A 23,314-nucleotide genomic window follows, 5' to 3' on the forward strand; every position below is an offset into this window, starting at 1 on the left:
CTCGGTTCCTTCTGAACCCACTAAAGCTGTATAAATTTCACTCTGGCTGCTTCAACAGCCCTTGCTCCGCATTTAGCACATTTTCTATGTGCATTGCTGTAATCTATGTAGGTCTACTTACAGTCTTAAGTGGTTGTACCGCTACGTTGTACATATTTATTATTTAAAGATTTAATAAATAAAATTTTCGTTATGAACTTTAACCACAGCAGTTGGCCAGAGTCATTGACAAATATATTTTTTTATTATGGTGGGTAGACGTACTTACCCTCCATATATTTTATGAATATTGATAAAGACAGTTGGAAGCAAATATTCATTATAAAATTTAATCGCGTGTAATTAAGTTTTAAGCATTTTAAGTCCCGTTTTATGATTCATTGTGTATAAAATTCGTGATAATTTAAATCAGAGTTGGGAGCAATGTTGCTGTAGAAAAATGTTTTTATTTTTATTACTCGCAACTTTTTCTCGGAGGCCAACGCACACATAGAAGCTTCAGGCGCACACATGCGCAATTATTTGGGGACATAACTTTCTTAGGAAGTGAACAAGCCTTGGTCATCAATATCAAGTTAGATAACTGAGGATATATTCTTGTTTCGCGGTAGACCCCAGATTGTGATGATGGATAGTAGTAGTGGCGCCCCCTACGCAGAGTTTTGCGTAATAAGGTCAGTTCAGACCGTGAAAAGTCTGCAGCGATTTTGATAGCCCACGCAGTGCAAGTGTCATTTTAAACGTCAACCTTCTATGAAATTATGACGTATAAATAACACTTACACTGCGTGCTGGGCTATCAAATCCGCTGCAGACTTTTCTTAGTGCGGCTCTATTCCTGATTGAGCTTGCATCAATGCGCCATGTGCAAGCGTCATAACTGACAGCGAACGGTTGCCAAGCGACAGAGTATGTCAACAACAACAAATGTCGATTCTTCTGGCGGAACACTGGTGTGAAAACTAATATAATGAAGACTACAGTAAATACGATTTTATTCGACGTTTCCAAGAACGAGATATTCAAGATTAATGAGAACTATAAACTGTTGCACAGGAAACTCAAGTCGTCATGGAAAGTCATGATGTAAGTCACATTATGTACGCATTGCACTGCACTTCCCAGTTCTTAATTATCACTATTATCAGACATTAATAGGAAAAGTCTAAACTACCCAGCACATTCCTGAGCGGTGCCCAAAGAGACGTTGTCTCGAACTGGATAATAGGTCTAAGGGGCTACCGCGAAAACCGAAATTCGCAAATTGCAGGGGATCTTTCGCTTTTACTTGAATGAAAGCGTAATAAGAGTGACAGAAAAATGCCCGCAATTTGCGAACTTCGATTTTCGCGGTTATAGCCCTGGTTAGCGAATGATGACTGATAGGTCTGTGGCTCGGAGGACCTCTACATCTATCTGACATCCGATACGATTGGCTGGCTGCGTGGCCTGGATGTTGACTTACAATTTTATTATTTTTGCTTATGGTTATCGCTTTATAAGTTATATTAAATGAGAAAAATTCTGTACTTTGTTACTATTGATTTAAGAATAGAATCTAAACTCCATCCAGACATACTAAAGCAAGCTGAAACGGAGACCCTCGCTAACGCTCGGTCAATCAATATGAAATGACAGTGAAAAATAATAGTAAGTACCTACTAGTGTTCGAAGCAAGGCTAATGAGACAAACTTAGTACCTACCCAGTATTAAATAAATAGACAATTTTTACCATGAATCTAGTATTAAACTGGATTGGGCATGAGTGGTGGGGATAACTGACAGAACGGGATAGTCTTATGTATCTTGCAGTAGGAGTAGCAGCGAAAGCGCTATTATTCTTTGTCCTTGTCACAGTCTCACATTTTATTTGTTCCCCACCTTTTTTTTAGTATTGATAATGGTGGGCAACAAATGAATTCGACCAATCACAGTGTCGCATTTGCGTATGTTTTGTCCCTCACGGAGGCACGCGTATACCACTTCTATAGGATGCTACTTCTATGATTTTTACAGACAACTTAACCATAGAGCTGAAAGTCTAGATTTTCTGGATCTTAGACTAAAAGTACTAGCACCTCAGGACTCTCAAGCGGTCACTGAAACCTGTTACTAGGCACCTATATGTAGTGATCGCGCGTCGCCTAGGTTACTGGCGGTCCGGTAACGACCTATGCCAGACGGGAGCGAAACGACTAGAAGCGCAGATGAGCTAGGAGATAGCTCGCGGTAAAGTCTAGACTTGTTTTAGATCCTAGACCAAAAGTACCAGAAACACAGTAGTCGCGCGGAGATGTGCTGTGAGGCAACACGTGTCTAGTATGTACATGTAACCTCGGTTTAAATTATAATACTTAATTGTGTATGTATGAGGGCCCGATACGCATTTTGAAATAGACATTAGATCTTTTAGACATCACCAAGATACGATTACGATATGTTTAAGATCTAACCTGTCAAATTTGACATTTGCGCGATTCCGGAGATACTCTTGAAGAACGATTTCCACAGGATATGACTTAGAGATCCAATTCACATCTAATAGATATCTTACTCTATCTAACGTAAAAGTGACATTGGTTGCCCGAATTGCTGCAAAAGAGAACTACATAGTTGATATCTAAACTATAACGTATCTAGAATGGATCTTGTACGTGTCGTCTCTTGTGAATATCTTGAAGTTCGAATACGGCGGTGATTGTATATATACTATGTTCCATTGAAAACAGCGCTTCTAGATCAGTATTGCACATAATATGCAAATTAGATGTTAGGTACGTAAGTAGCTTATAAAACAAACTCAGTGGGTTTATTTATTTGTTATGTGCATACGGCTATAGGCTAGTACAGGGCTCTCCAAACCCAGGCCCGCGGGCCAAATCCGGCCCGCGAAGCGTTCCAATCCGGCTCGCCGATAGCGGTCCAATGCAGCCCGCGAGAGCCAGGCTCTAGGTGTTCAGCCCTAACAGCAGCAACCAGATACAGATCCCCCCCCCTCGGCGCCGACGGTGGCCCGCGCGAAAATTGTGAGGCGCAATATGGCCCTCAGGTAAAAAAGTTTGGAGATCCCTGGGCTAGTAGCCCACTAAAGATACGATAAGACATTGGGGTTCAACGTAGATACCTAATAGGTAGGTACTTGAGACCTCTTTTTAGGGTTCCGTACCCAAAGGGTAAAACGGGACCCTATTACTAAGACTTCGCTGTCCGTCCGTCCATCCGTCCGTCCGTCCGTCCGTCCGTCCGTCCGTCCGTCCGTCCGTCCGTCTGTCTGTCACCAGGCTGTATCTCACGAACCGTGATAGCTAGACAGTTGAAATTTTCACAGATGATGTATTTCTGTTGCCGCTATAACAACAAATACTAAAAACAGAATAAAATAAAGATTTAAATGGGGCTCCCATACAACAAACGTGATTTTTGACCAAAGTTAAGCAACGTCGGGAGTGGTCAGTACTTGGATGGGTGACCGTTTTTTGTTTTTTTTTGCATTATGGTACGGAACCCTTCGTGCGCGAGTCCGACTCGCACTTGCCCGGTTTTTACGCCTTAGGTTCACTAGCCTTCATCCAAGACCAAGACTATTCCAATTTGTATTGATGAAATGGATGGCTACCTTCGTTCTGATAATTGTATAGAATATAGGGTATTATACTGTATTTAAAATAAATTATTTTTCACCACACCAGCTCGGAAAGGCCTACTTTGCACTTCAAAAACTGATAGCAAAGTTGCATTTTATTCACATGTGAGGCAAAGTAATCAAATGCAAATTTTGAGTTGTTTTCTTATGTTTGCTGGTAGAATTAACTTCTAAATGATAATTATGGATGATAAATATTTAATAACATTAACTTAGATTTGATTTGGTTTGATTTTGTTTGATATTTTACATTTAATATTTGCTTCATTTGGTGTGGTGAAAAATGTTGTGTTTCACTCGGGGGCAAATTTTGTTTAACCCTCGTGCTTTGAAACCCTCGCAACGCTCAAGATTCCATTTTTCGAACCACGAGCGTAGCAATTTTGGAATCTTTCGCTTGCTCGGGTATCAATATTAGCACGAGCGGATAAACAACTTTGCCCCCTTGTAAAACAAATAACTATTACACCATGCATGAAATAACCAGATAATTATTAGAAAAACACAGATAGGAGTTATTTTTAAACACAAGTTCTATTTAATAAATCGGATAGAAATATAAAAAGTGGGTGAGTTGACCGTGACGTCACGATGTAATATTCCATAAAAATTCCATATTAGCAAATCGTTTTGACAGTTCTAAAAAAGTAACTGATTTGACTAGTAGGAAAATAGGTATCCTATTACTAGGCGTATTTTTAACAAAGGCAGGGTTTTCTAATCCTTAGTGTGTTCGGAACTATCGCCACATCGATTCGTTATCGTTAGTCAACTTTCTAGAAAACTCGGCTGCCACGTGACGTATGCAAACGTACTAACATTTCAGAAACCACAAAGAGGTTTTCACCAACATTCTACAAGACGATAAAACCAGCTAGCGAGCTACACCTATGTAGACAGTACCAGGGTCGTAAAAGAACTTCTTATATATCTAACTGTTTAAGTTTAACATACTGGCATTTCAGAAATCGCGAGGAGCTCTCCCCCAGCATTCTGCAAGACGTGAAAATCTTAGTGGTACCAGGGCCGCAGAATGTATTCACAGATGACGAGCTGGCGTGCCTGAAGAGTGTGGTGGAGCGGGGAGACTCGGTGCTTGTGGCGATGACCGACGGCGGGGAGGAGCGTATGAACACGAATATCAACTTTTTTTTGGAGGAGTACGGGATCGTTGTGAATAATGGTTGGTTCGTTTAATGTACTTATGTTGTGCCTGAAAAAAAATATTTATGAGATTTTAATATTAACCCTTTCACCGCTAAAGACGACAATTGACGTGCGTGGCAACACGCTAGTTCAACCAAGTTGTCTTCGTTAGGTAGTGTAGTAGGTACCTAAAGAACACTATTTACCTAAATGACAAATAGTAGACCTTATGTAATTGAAATAAGGTTTATGTAGGTATAGTCAGTCCAATGCGTCAACTATGTATGACACTCGCTATGTTTTATTATTTTCATTATTTAGTCAATAGATCTTTATGAACAGTAATTTTCAGACCTTTTTGATTGATAACCACCCGAATGAAAATAACTTGCAAGATAAACAATAAAATATGAATACTTACAGCGAATAAGTAAGATTTTTAGGATTCCGTACCCAAAGGGTAAAAACGAGACCATAATTTACTAAGACTCTACTGTCCGTCTGTCTTTTTGTCACCAGGCTGTCTCATAAACAGTGATAGCTAGACAGTTGAAATTTTCACAGATGACATATTTCTGTTGCCGCTATAACAGCAATTACTAAAGTACAGAACCCTCTGTGGGCGAGTCCGACTCGCACTTGACGGTCTTTAGTAATTTTGTTACTTATTTACAGATTGCGTGGTCCGGGCGAAATACCACAAGTTCTACCACCCGAAGGAATGTCACATCTCGAGCGGTATCCTTAACCGCGCCGTCGCTAAGCAGATTATGAAGATGCCTAACTACGCGAGCGAATCAGACGACTTTCTGTAAGCCCTGTAGCCTTGGTATATAGCTATTCACCAAGGTTTCCCGACTTAAACATTCTTTTGACCTCGCAGTCCCTTAAAAGTGTGCGTAACAGAAGATCTGATATATATACTAGTCCGAGTGTAGCTAAGTCGATAAGCGTTGTTAAACTTGTTAATAACAAACGTCTAGGTTAAACAGTTCTTTGAAATTATAGTCCCCTAGTACGGATGCTGTAGTTTACAAATCTCAGGAACAGATTGAGCATTTTCTCAAGTAATGCAGTATTTTTGGACATTTTCTATTATCAACTAAAGAAGGTTTCTGTTTAACCCGTATATGTATACCTACTGAGTTTGTGCTACTAAATGGTATATGACAATAAACATTTGTCATAGAAAACTACACTATAGTAAAATATGTACCATACTTACATGTCATTAGACAAATTAAATGAAATGGCCTAAATTTTTCCCTAAGATAACGAAAACAGAGAGTCGAAAACAAGGTCGTATCAAAATAACAATTTTTTATATCTAAATTTGGCTTCTGTACTTATATTATTTGCAGTGAAGAACCGGCGACGCCCAACTTCGTGTACCCGTACGGCGCCACGCTGACGGTGAAGCGGCCGGCGGCGGCCATCTTGTCCAGCAGCGACGTGTGCTACCCGGTGAAGAGGCCCGTCGCAGCGCTATACTCTTCTGAGAAGACTGGAGGTGATGATTAAGACTGTCTTTATAGTTTGTTTGATTGAGTGAAGAGCCGGCGACGCCCAACTTCGTGTACCCGTACGGCGCCACGCTGACGATGAAGCGGCCGGCGGCGGCCATCTTGTCCAGCAGCGACGTGTGCTACCCGGTGAAGAGGCCCGTCGCAGCGCTATACACTTCTGAGAAGACTGGAGGTGATGATATTAAAGGCTCTGTCTTTATAATTTCTTTGATTTATTGAAGAGTCGGTAACGCCCAACTTCGTGTAACCGTACGGCGCCACACTGAAGGTAACGCTACCCCGTAAAGAGGCCCGTCGTAACGCCATACACTTCTGAGAAGAGTGGAGGTGCAACTAATAGGGCTCTATTAGTGTTCCGTACAAAACTTTGTTCACGGAACACTTATTTTTTATTTGTCATGAGCATGTAGAAAACTACAGGACATAGGCAACATGAATTTGTAAATGTTCCTCCAGGAGGTAGGTGGGTAGGGTAGGCAGCAATAAGCACACACAATCTGTATGTTACCTATTGCTGGCACAGCTAAGTAGTATTATGGAGATTTCAGGTCCCGGACCACTTATGGTATTTTGGATGAGATGAAATTCCCCACCAAAAACGTCACAGTTCACACTGACAGATCGGTATCGTATCGCTATGACATGTTAAGTATAAGCATTGTTCGAATGTTCTCTCTACATTTTCGTTCAAATACTCGTATTTTTAACTTGACATAGTACATCATAACAACATAGATTAGATTAGATTAGATTAGATTATTTATTTCATGAAATAAATTACAATACAACTTTTCCTAAGCCAAAATTATAAGAATTTACATCACAATCGTCAAAAACTAAAAACTAACATGCAAGAATTCCATAAACCATTATATAATTTAATATTTTATCTCCCAAAAAGGATCGTCAGGGTAGAATTCACAAGAAATATAAATATGAAATATATGTCAATTTTTCGTTATGATGAGTGATTTAGCATAAAAATAATTAATAACAGAAATATGTCAGTTGTAATAAGGCAATAAAATTTAAAATTATGCAAAAGTAAGATCGAAAAATTCCTTAACGGAGTACATAGGGTTATTCAATAAAAGGTTTCTGAGTTTGCGCCTAAATGTTTCGTCTGATGTTTCGAATTTTAAATCAGCGGGTAGATGCTCATAGAACTTTGGTCCTATTACGCGTGGGTTCTTTGTCGCTAGTGCCGTCCGATGCGAGATCATTCTTAATCGGGGTGGCCGGCGAGATTGTATTTCGGGCGCTCTCGTTTGTTCATACATATTTATATTATCTCGCACGAACATGATCACCTCGAACAGGTACTGAGAATAATGGCTCATGATCCCCTGCGAAATAAAAATGTCTCTGCAAGAGTGTCTACTATTCACCCCGACGACCGTACGCAATGCTCGCTTCTGTATTATCAACACTCTTTTGGCATCCGTGGAGTTACCCCAAATTAGAGTGCCGTAAGACATCAGCGAGTGAAAGTGCGCAAAATATACCTGGCGCAGCGTGTCGTCTGAGATTAAAAGTTTCAGTCTTCGCAACGCGTACACTGCACCACTCAACCTATTACAGAGCTTATCAATATGGATCTTCCAATTCAATTGAGTATCAAGTGTGAATCCTAAAAAACGACACTCATCACACATGGGCATAGGGAGGCTTTTCACACACGGTGGCATTGTATTGTGACTTCGGCCTGAAAATAACATAATATTTGACTTAGTAACGTTTAAGAGCAGCCCATTTACTGAGAACCAATGCTGCAGCTGCCTACATGCTTCATTAATTTTACCACAAAGTCTTTGTATCTACAGGAAAATTATTTGTGATCGGGTCGGGCCACTTCTTCGCGGACCAGTACCTGGAGAGCGAGTGCAACGACCTCATTCGGGAGAAGATCTTCGACCACCTCGGCGGGATCGCCGACCTGCACCTCAACCCCGTGGATGTCGAGGATCCCGACGTGAGTCACACTTAACCCTCAATTTGGCAGTGTTCAAAATATTGTACTCAATCTTATACCCTCTTTAGCCCGGAGCCCCACTGCTGCGCACGCTAGGTACACGACCCACGTTCCTATACAAAATTTCGTATTAAAACGTGGGTCGTGGAACTCGTGGATGTAACGTGCGCAGCAGTGGAGCTCCGGCCTTATTGTATTTCTTTCTTTACCATTGTCATTAATACTTACTGTTGAGCGCCGAGGAGGTTTGAACTCACGACCTTCTGATTTTTGCCAAGGGGTGTTACATGCACCTTGCCGACGCTTTGTAAAACTGTACACTCCTTTTTAGAAAAACCCCATCCTGTAGCCCCTTCTGAAACCCTCGGGAGGGAGAGCCCATGCCATAGCTGGAGTGACCGCGTTTAATAATTCCTTTTAAATCAGACAGTGTGTGCTCAGACTCAGAACTAGTACCTAACTACGTCGTTTTTTGGGATTAATTGTCAAGCAGACCCCAGGCTCCCACGAGCCGTGGCAAAATGCCGGGATAGCGCGAGGAAGAGGTGTGCGCTAATTTAAGTTCATCTGAATTATATACCCTATGCTGGCTTGATTGCCTGTAAAATAGCAAGTCACGTGACGCGACATCGGCTCATCTTCTTTGCATGTTTTATAAATCCACGTGTATCTATTGAGTCCCTGTCTAAAGACTGGACTTGCGTGGTGAGTTCTACTAAAGGTGTTTTAATTAGTAAAAAGCGAAAGTTATACCTAAATGTTATAGAAAAAAACATGCCACTGAAATATCTATTTCACAGGTCAATGAGTACCGCACAATTGGGGATACAATGTGGCTCTCGTCCGTGCCGCTGCCGGAGCCGGCCACGGCGCCCCCGCCCCGCCTCACCCCGCTGCACCCACACGCACTATTCTCCTGGCGTCTATTCTCGCTCAACCTCGCTCGGCGTGAGTATGGAAATGTAGATGTATCGCACGGCACACGAGAAGGCTGTAATCCATGCCGCGGAGCCAAGATGCCAATCGCTTACGCTCCGTAGCGATCGAAACGCAACTGTCACTGTCGCGCTAATATGGAAGAGTGATAGAGAGACATAATGCTTTTCGTTGTCGAAGCGCTATCGCTTACAATCGCTATCGATTGTAACCTTGGCTAAGCCGGCAGGTCGCTCCCTCACGGCGACGTGCCTGGCCCCGCTGCACCCGCACGCGCTATTCTCCTGGCGCCTGTTCTCGCTCAACCTCGCTCGGCGTGAGTATGGAAATGTAGATGTACCGCACGGCACACGAGAAGGCTGTCATCCATGTCGCTCTCTGACGGCGACGTGCCTGGCCCCGCTGCACCCGCACGCGCTCTTCTCCTGGCGCCTGTTCTCGCTCAACCTGGCTCGGCTTGAGTATGGAAATGTACAGCACGGCACACGAGGCGGCTGTCATCCATTTCGCTCCCTCACAACGACGCGCCTCACCCCGCTGCACCCGCACGCGCTATTCTTCTGGCGCCTATTCTCACTATCCTCGCTCGCCATAAGTATGCAGTTGCAGATTATTCATCTGTACTGCACGTCGACAGGATTTGCAGTCCCATAGGACTCATTGGATTCTTAGCCAAAATTTAAAACTACACTTTTTCAGTGTACCTAGCGGTTTCTGTGTTGGTCCAAAATCCAGTTTTAACGGTTTAAGATATTGGTAACCTCGCATTTAAATATTTTGTATTGCATATAATTTGCAAGTAGGTACCTACTACTGCTAACTAAGACAAAGATATCATTTATTTGCGTGAATTATGGTACAGATGATTTAACAGATGTTAGATGTAACCTACATAGTTTTTATGAGTCGCTATCCTAATTAACCTACACTTAATGGATAGAATTTGATCCTTAGCAATTACGTCATAAGTGTCATAACACTCAAAACTCTAACACAGAATAGGTGGTACACATACTCGTTGATGTAATAATAAGGTGTGTTGGGTTGAACCCTTACATATCGCAGTGTATTGAACCGGTGCTCCTCTGTGTTTCAGTACCCGAAGTACTAGGGCTGTATGACGCGCTAGGAGTTAAACACGAACCGCTACGGCTGATAGCGCCGCAGTTCGAGACACCTTTCCCGCCACTACAACTAGCGGTAAGACAAGAACCAGACATACGTAGTCTAGGTATTTATACATATAATTAGATGGTGCTATCTCTCTCCTACAGCTTCGACTATACGTTATACAAGGCTGGCTATTATGTCTGTAGCTGTAACCTTAGTATGATTTTGCAGCGTCGCTCGTTAGTATATAGACAGGTCTTGTATATTTTACAGAATACCACCTAGCCTATGCCCTGTTTTCTGTCCTCGTGGAAGTAGTTCAATTGTTCCTGTGATTAACTAACCAATAAATATTGGTTAAAGTATATTATATAATATACTTTAGATCGTAAAAATATGTATAAGAAAATCAACGTACTTTCAATTTTTTTACCACTTTGTAACATCTGTAAGAGAGGAATTTCAAAAAACGACTTTTGTATAGGTAGCTATATCTGTTCGTGTTGTATCGATTTGATAGTACAGTCGCCATCAGATATATAGGAGCGGCCAAGGTGTTCACAATATCTGAACACGAACTCTAACGCTCTGACAATAGAGATATTTGTGAGCACCTTGATCGCTACGATATATCTGATGGCGACTGTACTTACTTTTATAGATTTTCAAATTTATAAAATTACTAGCGACCCGCCCCGGAGTTGCAAGGGTTACACAAAACCTTAGCAAATTATACACTTAAACCTTCCTCAAGAATCATTCTATTGATAGGTGAAAACCGCATAGAAATCCGTTCAGTAGTTTTTTAGTTTATCGCGAACATACGAGCACATAGACACCAACAGACGCGGCGTGTGACTTTGTTTTATAGGTGTAGTGGTAATATTTTTAGGGTCACATAATGTCGATCCTCCTAATCATACTGAACTGATATACTGAACATACTCGAGCAGGGGATCAAATAATTGTTGAGGATCAATTTAATAACATTTTAATTTTATAACACGTAAGTAGTACAGTCACCTGCAATAACATGTTACACAACGAAGACTGCAAAAATATCTGACACGTTCTTATTTTTAGAGCCATAAGAGCGTGTCACATATTTTTGCGGCCTTCGAAGAGTAACATATTATTGCATAGGTGACTGTACGTTTTAAATATAGGCTCAATTTAAAGCCAGAAGCAGCGCGCTGCATTCTCCTGAATCCTCACGTTTAATCTTTTCATAGGTATTCCCTCCGACATTCCGCGAGCCCCCACCGCCGCCGTTGGAGCTGTTTGACTTGGATGAGGCTCTGAGCTCGGAGCGCGCCCAGCTAGCTCGACTTGCCAACAAGTGCCTGCAGCCCACCGCGCGACTAGGCGAAGGTAGGCTCTAAGATCTTACCCAGGTGTTCCCCCAAAATTCCATGAGCTTCTCCCTCACCGCCTTAGCTGTTCGATTCAGAGGGGATTTGAGCTCGGAGCGCGCCATCAAGTGTCCACTAGAGATGCAACGGATAGTTGTTTGGCCGGATACCGGATATTCGGCCTGACCATCAGCCGAATATCCGGTATCCGGCCGCCGGAGATTTGGCCAGCGGAACTATACCTACATTTCGGTTTTTCAGGTGCGCATTCTGCAGGTTTGACCTGTTTCCTAGTGAACGTTCGCGCGGACTCATTTCTAGGTTCGAAATGAGTGCGCGTGCAAGTCAATGGAATTATTAAATTGTTTTAAAATAATAAACAAGTACGATTATGACCGTGTCTGTTTCTTAAATCCAATTTGTTTACTCCGAAATCAAGCAATGTGACTATCCGGTATCCGGCCGGTTAGTAGGTCACTATCCGGTATCCGGCCGGATAGTAAAATAATGGCCGGATAGGCCGGATACCGGATATCCGGTGCATTTCTAGTGCCACAGCCTTCCGCACGACAAGGCGAAGATAGGCTCTTAGATAGTCCTGGGGGCTAGCGATGACAATAAGTCGATAGACAACGCCCGTCGAAACGTAGTAATTTATGAAATTTTTTTTTTCATTTCATTTGACGTTTGTCTTTGAGCAACTTATATTAATCGACATCATCATCATAACGCATTCAAATGTGCAAAATTCCATTCCAAAAATTCGAATTTGTATGAAACAGGTGACGGAAGCCATATTGAGAACGAACTGGAATACCTGGTCCAGGAATGCGGGCGCGTGGTGCGGCTCTCCCGCGCGCTGCCGCCCGACACGCCGCGCGGCAAAACTATCCTACACCAGCTCGCTACGCAGCTAGCGACTTTCAAGAAACTCGCCGTTAAGGACTAGAGGACATGCGACTTTGCAATTCTGATAAAAATCCTGCCAAATCTGGCGGCGCTGTTTGTAAACTTTTACCGTTAACCCGGCCGGAATAGCCACATTTGTCATATTGGACTATCAGCCCCGATAAGACTTAGGAACACCAAAGAATAGATGTAGTCGAAGATATAAGCACTACTCGTAATACTACGCTTGTTAAATATAATACCAGTTCAAATACCTAATAGCTGTGTTCTGTATAAATACTTAAGATCTCATTTGGTTAAGAATGGTCTTGTGTTCAAGTTTTTGAACATTCATTAAATATACTAAGATATCAAAAGTTTCGACGTCTCACGACTGTATTTACATAAATACCAATTAAGTCGATTGTTCCTGTTATAATATCAGTTATTAAAATTATATTATATATTTAGGAAATAAGAGCAGCAAATAAATACAAGTTTGCATTATTTTCCAAGTTTTCTTTTTACTCGTGAACATTTCATGTATTTCAAAACTTTACTCATATCCATAAAATATATTGTGCTTATTGCACAATGCTATCGACAGGGGGCAAAGCAATACTTATAAAAACAAATTAAAAGCATAAAGTTAGTGAGAACCTTATCGATAAATTTCATTACGAAATGCTATAAACTTATCACCACAATATGATTTCAATTTCTGTTCCAATATCTGCTTTCAAATCTGAACAATGAAGACATTGTTCCTGTTGTTAATAATTTACAATTTACAAAATGTTGTATTTTCGGACGATGCCGTAACAATTATATACAAGTCGTATCCGAAAAAAGTCCACCCTGATCGAGATAACTTTAAAATAATTAATGAAGGATCGTATTACAAAAAAAAGAACCAAGGCAAATCATTCACAAGGTTCCCACCGCCGATGCCCCAATGGCCGGCCAAACAAAAGAAGTTCGACTCTCTCCCGGAGGACAGTAATTTGTTCCCACTTGATTTCAATGGAGGCCTCAAGAGCAGGGTCAAAAAACTTCCATATTTTAAAGACTTACGGAGGAGTAAGAGGGAGGCCAACGAATCGAAGACCGAAGTTGCGACGAAAGCGAGCGAAACTCAAACTACTGAAGCATCCAAACCCAAGGAAAATGTACCAACCGTCGCCAGTACCCCAAAAAACGCTTCTATAGCTCGTAGGTCAGGGGTAGCAAAGAACTCCAAGATTTCAGCTAAATTCCGGGCGGAAAGACGAGGGCGATCGAAGAAGTCCGCTAGACAGGGTAGCGTAGGAAAACCAGCGCGACATCTTCGGACTTTCGGAAAGAAAAATTCGAACGGTAAACGTGGAATGCGTAAACGCAAATCACGGTCTCGCGTCTTGAGAACCGGTAATGATAAAGCACCCAAAGAAAAAGCTGGCAATGAAAAAACGCTCAAGGAAAAGGCCGGCAATGACAAAAAAACCAAGGAAAAAACTGCCAATAACAATCCCCCGAAGGAAAAATCTGCCAATGATAAAGCGCCGAAGGTAAAAGCTGGGAATGACAAAGCACCTCAGGTTAAAGCGGGTAATGACAAAGTACCTAAGGAAAAAGCTGCTAATGAAAAAGTACCCAAGGAAAGAGCTGCCAATACTAAGCAAGTTCAACCCTTAAAAGGAAACGCTGGCAAGCAAGCTGGAAAAGCCGACGCAAAACGGCGTGCTCCGTCCAAACGTAATTCCAAAGGTAAATCATAAATTATAAGCAGTCAATAAATGCTCAAAATTTAAATGTTGTTTTCATTGTAACCCTGGTAATTTGCTCAGCGCGCCGGCCGGTGGCGAGTCGGCGACTGATCTCCGCGCGCGACGCCGACCCAGAGGACTACCCTTACATGGTGTCGATCCAGAAAGACAACGAGCACTGGTGCTCCGGCGCTATCCTCAACCCGCAGCTCATTATATCCACCGCCAACTGCTTTTGGAAGTAAGTCCTAGGTAACGATTAGAACAATGGGGGACACCATCTTCCTCGCGTTATCCCGGCATTTTGCCACGGCTCATGGGAGCCTGGGGTCCGCTTGGCGACTAATCCCGAGAATTCGCATAGGCACTAGTTTTTACGAAAGCGACTGACATCTAAACTTCTAACCCAGAGGGAAACTAGGCCTTATTGGGATTAGTCCGGTTTCTTCACGATGTTTTCCTTCACCGAAAAGTGACTGGTAAATTTCAAATGATATTTCGTACATACTCCCGAAAAACTCAATGGTACGAGCCGGGGTTCGAATTCGAACCCGCAACATCCGGATTGAAAGTCGCTCTTACCGCCACTGGCCACCCGCGCGCTTCTATGGGGGACATAATTACTACTTTAAATAACTTGACTGACATTTCCGTACATTTCTGGGTTAAAAACGAATATAAATTACAGTTGTCGAGATTGAAACACTAAAACGTCGTAAGGCGGTCTGTGATATTCATATTCAAGTTAGGTTTATGTCTAAACCGCATAAAATATGACTGAAAACAGCTCTCACGGCATCTACTCTACTCTATATTTACCTACTGCCACTGTCGCCTACGAATGAACAAATCCTAGAGAGGTAGGTACCTAAAACGAATATCTGCAACTTTTAGCGTAGGAATTTAGGTAACATTTATTTGGCTTACTTTGTGTACTTAATCAAAACATTGCGTGTAAGAAGGGCATTATTACCATTGTAAACTCGAGTAATAAAAACCCTCTGCCATTCGAAGATCGGGCATCAGATTTCTATTGGCATCGTTAACAGTTTCGGCCGCACGCCCGTTTCTCAATGAACCTACTCTATCTCAGTTACTATACTTACTCAAGTACCTACCCATTAGGCTGATCGTTTAATCGTCAGTTGATTGTATCCCATTATTCTGGTATTAAAATCTAGGTACTCAATCTAAACTAGGTCTAAAGCTGTAAGTCGGATGAAAATCCGCGCTGGCTGTCAGAGCATCGACACGGGAGGGCAGATAGCGTACATCGCCGAGGTGCGGAAACACCCCCTCTGGAGCATTCGCAAGGCGCCTGAGAACGATATCGCACTAGCGTTACTGGACAGAAGACTCAGGTGAGAACTCTTTATAGGCACTTTTATTTAGGGTCGTAATAATTTTATAAGTTTGACGTTCAAAATAACACTTGCACAGTGCGCTTTCAAAATCGTTGCTGAGTTAGCTTGGTATACTTGGTATGTCTCTAGCTTCCCTGCGCAGGTATATTACCTACCCGTTTGTATATTTGCTTCAAATCTTGTAACTTAAATTTGAACAACTTACTAATCATTTTCTAACTCGTAATCTTTATTCCCATCTTAAAAGCCGGTAAGGCACTTTCAAGGTTTCTGGAGTTGCGTCAAGGACACCTATGAGCAACGGCAATTGCTTACCATCAGGCGATTTGTCTGCTCATTTGGCTGATTTGGCTCCTACATCATAGAAAAGGCTCATTCGTGGCATGTTTTGAAGGGGCGAGGCGGGAGTCAAATTGTTACTTTACGAATTACAAAAGTTTAACCGATTACATTTACACTAATACCACATAGGGGTGATCCATTAATTACGTCACACGAATTTCTAGGTTTTTTTTACCCCTCCCCCCTCCTTGTCACACTTGGTCACATTTGGCAAACCCCTCCCCCCTAGTGTGACGTCACATTTTTTCTACGAAATCACCAAATCGAATTAAGTACCCTAAGTATTATTAATGTTTTATCAAAATATTTTTGACGACACAAATATTAGTAATTTTATAACCCAAAACTGCTTAGGAAAGAAAATTAAACGAATAAAAATGATTATCGTTTTAAAATCTTGTTATTTAAATGTACAGCGAATAAAATAATTTAAATAAATTTTCGGTTACTGATGAAGTTAAAAAGTGACGTCACAAAGTTTGTATCTCCCCCTCTCCCCCATGTCACAATATGTCACATTTTCTTGACCCCCTCCCTCCCCCTAAACGTGTGATGTAATTAATGGATGACCCCATATTCACTAGACATACATCGACCGGGATATGAACCGTGATTACATTTTACCTTACAAAAGGTAATCACGGTTCATATCCCGGTCGATATAAGTCTAGTGAATTCAAAACGATTTTGATTAATTAAACCAGCGGTCAGCAACCTTTTACCAGCCAAGGGCCACATAGTAATAACGAAGTTGACGTGGGCCGCAATTTGTTGATATTTGTAACTTTATCAGACATTGTCGTTTGTCAATATTACATACATTCAACATAATAGCTAGGGAGGTTCGCGGGCCGCTTGTTGCCGACCGCTGAATTAAACTATCAAAAACATCTCCATCAACCGTGTAATATCTCCAACCTCTCACATCTCCAACCCTGTAATATTGTTCCAGCGAAATGTTGCCCAAATTATAAATTTCCTATTTCATTCGTTTCTTCGTATACAGGTTCTCAGACGCTGTACACGGGGTGGACCTGCCCAACAAAGCGATGGGACCTCCGTTCGATGACGTTTGGGTCACCAGCTATGGCGCTGAAAGGGTACTGTAACTATGATTACAATTAAATAGGTACACACGGCCCTATTCGAACTTTAAGATACGTCAGCTAATAGATCTTGAAACGATATGGATTAGATATGTCAGTGTCAAATGTGACGTTTCTTCAAAGAAAAATGTCACTTTTGACACTGACACTTCTAATCCATATCGTTTCAATATCTATTAGCTGACGTATCTTAAAGTTCGAATAGGGCAGACAGTGGCGTTCAAAAGTGCATGGATAGATGTCGACCGTAATGCCTTAATATTACGGTTGAAACATCTCCATGCACTTTTGTACGCCAGTGTAGGTACCTATATTCCCGGCAGATTGCTCCTACTGGTCAGTTCTGATTCTGACAATCTCGAGGAAAGTTGTTGATCGTGTCGCTGGTAAGTGTATGATTTCTGATGTATTCTCATTCGTCCCCGCCGGGCATAAAGTGCATTCACATGAAACATTACCATTGGTCCCCGCCTCGGCGGCAGTGGTAAATTATTATTTATTTATTTATTTATTTTATAGTGAAAGAAAACATTTTCTTTAGCGAGGGACTAGCAAGAACTTGTACCCGTTACATTGCGGTATCTGATCAAACTTTTGACCACACGCCACACCAATGGACCACAGTAAACAGATTGAATTACACATGAATGCTTGTTCTAAATCATAAGGAACTACGCAATGAAACAATACAATGTGTCTTATTTGTATTTGAGTTAATTTCTATAGTCTCAACCAAACTACTATTTCGTAATGTCGGTTTCTTAAGAATGGTATGTTCACATTATTCACATACAAGTTTAGTGTCTTACCTCTTACCCCGGTGTTCCACACGTGATTTTATACCCTATTTATTTGTAGAATAACGTTAACTATCACTTATCCAGCGCGACGGCGTGTTCAGCCGACTGCGGCTGACGCTGCAGGTGGTGTACATGCGGTTGATGCCACAAAGCAAGTGCGCGGAGATCACCAAACGGTTCGGTGTTGCGCTCCACGACAGCTTCTTCTGCCTTGAGCAGCTCGGACACCGCGCGCCCTGCACCGTGAGTCCTTTGCCAGTTTTATATAACTATGAAATAAAAAAAAATCAAACCATTTTAAGCAAAAAGCATTCTCATAGCCTTCACATTGGGGCATGTTTACACATTAATTCGTGTTTATTGCAAGATTGCAAGTTCATACATTTGCTACCTACTTGCTACTCGCATTTAGTAGTAGTAGTAGTAGTAGTAATCACTTTATTGTACACAACACAGGTAAAAAAGGTTGAAATAGGCAGGTTTAGTGACAAATGTACTATGATCTCGCAATAAATAAACACTAGTGAATGTGTAAACAGGCCCAATGTCAGGCGTGGCCCACTCTGCGATTTCGTCGCGTCGCTAAAATTAGTAAATGCGACCCACTATATGACGCTGACTGTACTATTATTTAATCTGTGCCAATGTGAAAGCCAGCCACACTTATCCGTGTGCCACACTTGAGCTTCTGTTGTTGATTTCATATAGCGTGACACCGGCGCACCAGCGGTGAGCGACGGCGTCCTCTGGGGCTTGGCGTCCTGGGGCCTCCGGAAGTTGTAAGTTTGGCAGAAAACTTTATTACCATTATCCCGGCGATTTTTTTCTAAATTTCCTGTAATATTTATATAAATTTGTAGTATGACTCGCAGATGTATCTGTGGCAGGACCGCCTACAAGCACTTTCACCGCTTGCGTTGGTGCATATACTTCACTTAATGAATGTCGGTATCGAGCAGAAATAGCGTAGCTTTTCCTTTCTGATTGTGTTTAATGGCTCCTCTACACGATGGGCCAACGCCGGCCACTCCAAGGGACGCATTCATGCGTTAGAAAGAGAAAGTGATATTGCTATCTCATTCTACCGCATGGCTGCGCCCCTTGGAGTGGCCGGCGTTGGCCCATCGTGTAGAGGAGCCATAAGCAAAATACGTATTCGAATACGAGAATTCTTGCCCTAAGACGGTCTTCTCAACCAAAAATTATGTATGTCGGTCTTCCCTACATTTACTTTATTTGCGTTTTCGCCGCCACGTCAATGAAGTAGGTATTAGAAAGTGAACCAGGAACAGATATCCATGACCAATCGCCTCCCGGGCGATAACTCACCTAGTGGTTAACAGAACCCTCGTGGACGTGAGCTGCCCGCTCCGTTGGTGAATTGAGGAATGTCAGCCACCGAAACAGTCGTGGCGTGGGTGGCACGAAATGTCAACTTTACATCAAGTCAATGGCGGCGAAAAGGTTAAATAGCAATTGAATTTCAGATGCGGCACGAAGCGTTTCCCCGCAGTTTTCTCGTATGTGGCCGATGACCGCAACATAAACTTCATCGTGAACGCCACCTCGGAGATGATGGGCGAGGAGCGCAACAGCCCGTTCCTGGACCGCCCGCCCGTCCATCCCCGCAAGCCCATCGTGCTGCCCGGCGAGAAACAACCAGAAATAACTATATATTAGCTTGGTATACATTCTATGGCGTTCGTAATTTGTTTTATTTTATTGTGCAGTCACCATCAGATATATCGGAGCGGCCAAGGTGTTCACAATATCTGAACAAGCACTCTAACGCCTTGACAATAGAGGCGTGCTCAGATATTTGTGAGCACCTTGGCCGCTCCGATATATCTGATGGCGACTGTGCTTAAATCTCTTCCTTCCTTGCGGTATCCGGCAATTGCGACTCCATCAACATTTCTTATCCGGATTATGAAATGCCCTAATGTGGCTCGCAAAACGGTCACACGATGCGCAATGGAGTTATCCAGTCGAGTTGCGGGTGTACCTATATGTAGGAGGGCTTATAGTTCGTTTTTTTTTTAGCATTAGAAAGAACTCCGCAGAAGCAAGCGTGCAGTTTTTATCAGGCTCGTTAATTGTTCATAATTATTAAATTATCTAATGTAGCATGGTCAATACATGTAATTTACTGTTACCGCTAAAAGTGCCAGATTTAGAACCACAAGCGAACTTCTGCGAAGTTTTTTCTAATGCTAAAAAAACGGACTATAGGTCGCGTCTTGCGGATATGACGCTTAGCGTTTAGGTCTTCCAGACGCTGCTGCTCAAATTGATCTACTTTCTTATGGACACTAGAACGTCATTCCGATCTTTGTAATGCAATGCCCTCCCAGCAGTCAGTCGGTATCCCGCAAGCGACGAAGTGGCGTTTGAGTTTGTGCTTAAATACCAAATAGGTTTTAGTAGTTGTAGTATATACTCATCTATGGTATCTGTAGTTTCGTTTTGTGAATTCAAATTATATGTCAGTCGTGGCCAATGATCCAATCTGTGCGTTTCCTTTTACATAGTAGGTTATGGGCCCATCTTGTAAGCTCCAGCACTAAGACGTGCATAAGAATTTGAATTATTCTTTTATTCTCACTGCCTATGCTTGAGAACAATAAAATTAACCTTTTGACCGCTTTACGTCTTGAATAAAAACGACACACGCCAAGGTAACAGGCGCAAGCGAGCTAATGTAAACCTTACTTCAAAGTTTCAACGTCCGCCGTAACACTTAGTTGTCCTTGGCGCTGTGGGCACGACTAGTAATGATTAGGTACTTTATGTTCTTGGTGTTCAAAGGATTAAGTAAACGTCCATGGGAAGAATCGTTCGTGGCATGGAGAATAATTAGCCAGTGAATATCCAGTCGCCGAGGCCGAAACCGGCTAGGACAGGATGCTGATGATGATGAATTAGCCTGTGATCGTTCCTATAGTTCATTTTTTTTAGCATTAGAAAGAACTTCGCAGAAGTAAACTTGTGGTTCCAAATCCGGCACTTTTAGCGGTAATAATTTGAAGTCAATTATATGTATTGACCATGCTACATTAGATAATTCAATAATTATTAACAATTAAAGAGCCTGATAAAAACTGTACGCTTACTTCTTTGGAGTTCTATCTAATGCTAAAAAAAACGAACTATACAATACCACATAATTGAATCGTCATATTTTCTTTTTACCAAATTTCAAACGTATTGCTCACATGATCTTATCAGAAAATTAAATTTAAAGTTACGCGGAATGATTATGTAATATTGGTAAACCGTGCGTGCGTATAAAATTATATAGCATCTTGAAAATATGGTTACCTATTAGAAAACAAGCATTGGCACTGTTTATTTATTTTTCATCACAATATTGGGCTAAAACGTATGTATGTAGGTAATACTTATTACTCAAGTAGGTAGGAAAATAACGTTAGAACAAAATAAAACAGGAAGTTCTGTATATGAGCATATTTAATATTTTCTCTTCAAAATTGTAAAACTCACATTTTGAAATTGCAAAAATTATAACTAAATTCTCATTTCGTAATTAGTAACAATCGCCATTTTGTATTTTTCTCCATTTTGTATTTTCTCTCGAACCAATAATAATAGTAAACCATTTATACATCTCTAATAATAATATATATTAATGTCTAACAAATTCATTTTCTCAACGTACGTTACTCACCGCCACTTTCGTTTTTCGTTCCCAACATCAACTTCACATATTATTTGTAATCAACTTTTTTATAATACTCTAAACATACTTTTTACAATTTCTCCATTTACACTGACTACGGCTCCCTTCTCGCACCAAATTATGTATTTTAGAAAAATATTGGAATGATATTCAACGAAATCAAGCTTACGAACAACTTAGCTTAACTTATGATCAACGCCCAATCAGCAATTCCATATCCATAGGTACAATCAAGTAAATACAAATCAATTCGAATCTTTGGCAATTTTATATTCAAAAGTGAATTTACAATTTCTATTTTAAACTGGCATGAAAGCGTTTATCCTATTGAGAAAAATGGCAAAATTTAAAACGTATTTATACAATTATTTTGTGGGCTGCACAATACTTTTGATCAGTGTGAAACAGGCTTCTGCTAACTTCGTATGTGTTATCTTCGCTGGTTGTTGTCTCATCACTATTAACTAGTATAGTATTCCTGTATTAGTTATTTTGAACTAAGTGAAATAGGCAAGCAATCAAGCGTCGGACGCATATAATAAAACTGTGTATCTCATTGCTAGTTGAAGAGATAAAATCTGAGCGCTTGTTATGGATCGGCATGCGTAAGTCCATGAGACTTTACCACCATCGACTGGAAGTCGAAATAAAACTGAGATGAGATTGCCCACTGCATTAAAGTTTCTCACTGAGAAAAAGTATTACAGCTATAAACTTATCTGGCAACGTAATAAGCGTGTATGTGTGTAATTATTCTATTATTTAACCTGTTCAAAAATTACTCATTAAGTTATTTAGTTAAGAACTTAGACTGGCCGGACAACTAAAGGCATAAAGTTTTATAACAAAATATCTTACTATAATAAAGTTAAGTACGAGGTTTTGGGAATTAAATTAAAACAAAAAATTAGGCCAAACCTAGAAACTTTCTGATCGGCTTAAATTTTACAGCTAGAAGCAGATTTACAAAATGCCATTTATAACAAATTTTACTCATTTAATTCAGATTTTTTCAACAGTATGTGGCATTTTGGACATTTGGTACTTACTAAATATTTAGTACAAGTGGTACTAAATGTTTGTAAAATATCGGGTGATATTTTACAAACTTGATAATTTTGCAACCCGATAGAGGTATTTAGAAATTTAGAAATATTTTGGAAAAATGAAATTCTTATCTCGTAAATCGTAAGCAGTAACTAACATTAACCTACCTACAGTACTTGGCCATAAAATCTATGGTAACAAATAGATTTACACTGAACGTAAACATTATACAGTCGCCATCAGATATATCGGAGCGTCCAATGTGTTCACAATATCTGAACACGCACTCTAACGCGTTGACTATAGAGGCGTGCTCAGATATTTGTGAGCACCTTGGCCGCTCCGATAAATCTGATGGCGACTGTACTGAGCAAAGCGAATATTTATAAGCGCGGTCCATATTCCCGCGAGTGCGGGAATATATCCGTTTGTACCATGATGGGGGTTCCGCGAGAGTGGGGGCTGTGTTGCATCAAATAAATAGGGGATGACCAGACGGTGACCAAACATACTTCTCAAATATCCAAGATCATCTTTAAATGGTATCCAGACGGGACTAATGAAATCGGTCGATTTGATCAGAAATGAATTTGGCGTCAATTTCCAATTTTAGATTTATGGCGATAAATTGAAAAA

The 23,314-nt window shown here is 41.1% G+C and overlaps 2 protein-coding genes across 2 annotated transcripts; both read left to right on the forward strand.

The window, feature by feature from the left end:
• The first annotated feature begins 891 nt into the window (after positions 1-891).
• Positions 892-13,081, forward strand: LOC134674036 (intraflagellar transport protein 52 homolog). Its single transcript, XM_063532085.1, has 9 exons — positions 892-1,086; positions 4,610-4,827; positions 5,466-5,601; positions 6,340-6,488; positions 8,140-8,288; positions 9,089-9,236; positions 10,321-10,424; positions 11,567-11,705; positions 12,469-13,081. Exons 1-9 carry the CDS (start codon positions 971-973, stop codon positions 12,633-12,635), a joined length of 1,326 nt encoding a protein of 441 aa, XP_063388155.1. The 5' UTR covers positions 892-970; the 3' UTR covers positions 12,636-13,081.
• Positions 13,082-13,223: 142 nt separating this feature from the next.
• On the forward strand, positions 13,224-19,639 carry LOC134674033 (uncharacterized). The gene is made up of 7 exons (XM_063532081.1): positions 13,224-14,320; positions 14,401-14,560; positions 15,519-15,680; positions 17,032-17,125; positions 18,016-18,174; positions 18,640-18,710; positions 19,419-19,639. Exons 1-7 carry the CDS (start codon positions 13,327-13,329, stop codon positions 19,609-19,611), a joined length of 1,833 nt encoding a protein of 610 aa, XP_063388151.1. The 5' UTR covers positions 13,224-13,326; the 3' UTR covers positions 19,612-19,639.
• Positions 19,640-23,314: the final 3,675 nt, after the last annotated feature.

Source organism: Cydia fagiglandana, chromosome 19 (assembly GCF_963556715.1).
Source record: "Cydia fagiglandana chromosome 19, ilCydFagi1.1, whole genome shotgun sequence".
NCBI classification, from domain to species: domain Eukaryota; kingdom Metazoa; phylum Arthropoda; class Insecta; order Lepidoptera; family Tortricidae; genus Cydia; species Cydia fagiglandana.

Excerpts from the sequence above, each read along its gene's own strand:
- LOC134674033 (XM_063532081.1), top strand. The coding sequence starts at position 13,327 with ATGAAGACATTGTTCCTGTTGTTAATAATTTACAATTTACAAAATGTT. Across the intron at positions 14,321-14,400 it reads GTCCAAACGTAATTCCAAAG|CGCGCCGGCCGGTGGCGAGT; the intron begins GTAAATCATAAA and ends TAATTTGCTCAG. Across the intron at positions 14,561-15,518 it reads ACCGCCAACTGCTTTTGGAA|GTCTAAAGCTGTAAGTCGGA; the intron begins GTAAGTCCTAGG and ends AATCTAAACTAG.
- LOC134674036 (XM_063532085.1), top strand. The coding sequence starts at position 971 with ATGAAGACTACAGTAAATACGATTTTATTCGACGTTTCCAAGAACGAG. Across the intron at positions 6,489-8,139 it reads CACTTCTGAGAAGACTGGAG|GAAAATTATTTGTGATCGGG; the intron begins GTGATGATATTA and ends TTGTATCTACAG. Across the intron at positions 10,425-11,566 it reads TCCCGCCACTACAACTAGCG|GTATTCCCTCCGACATTCCG; the intron begins GTAAGACAAGAA and ends ATCTTTTCATAG.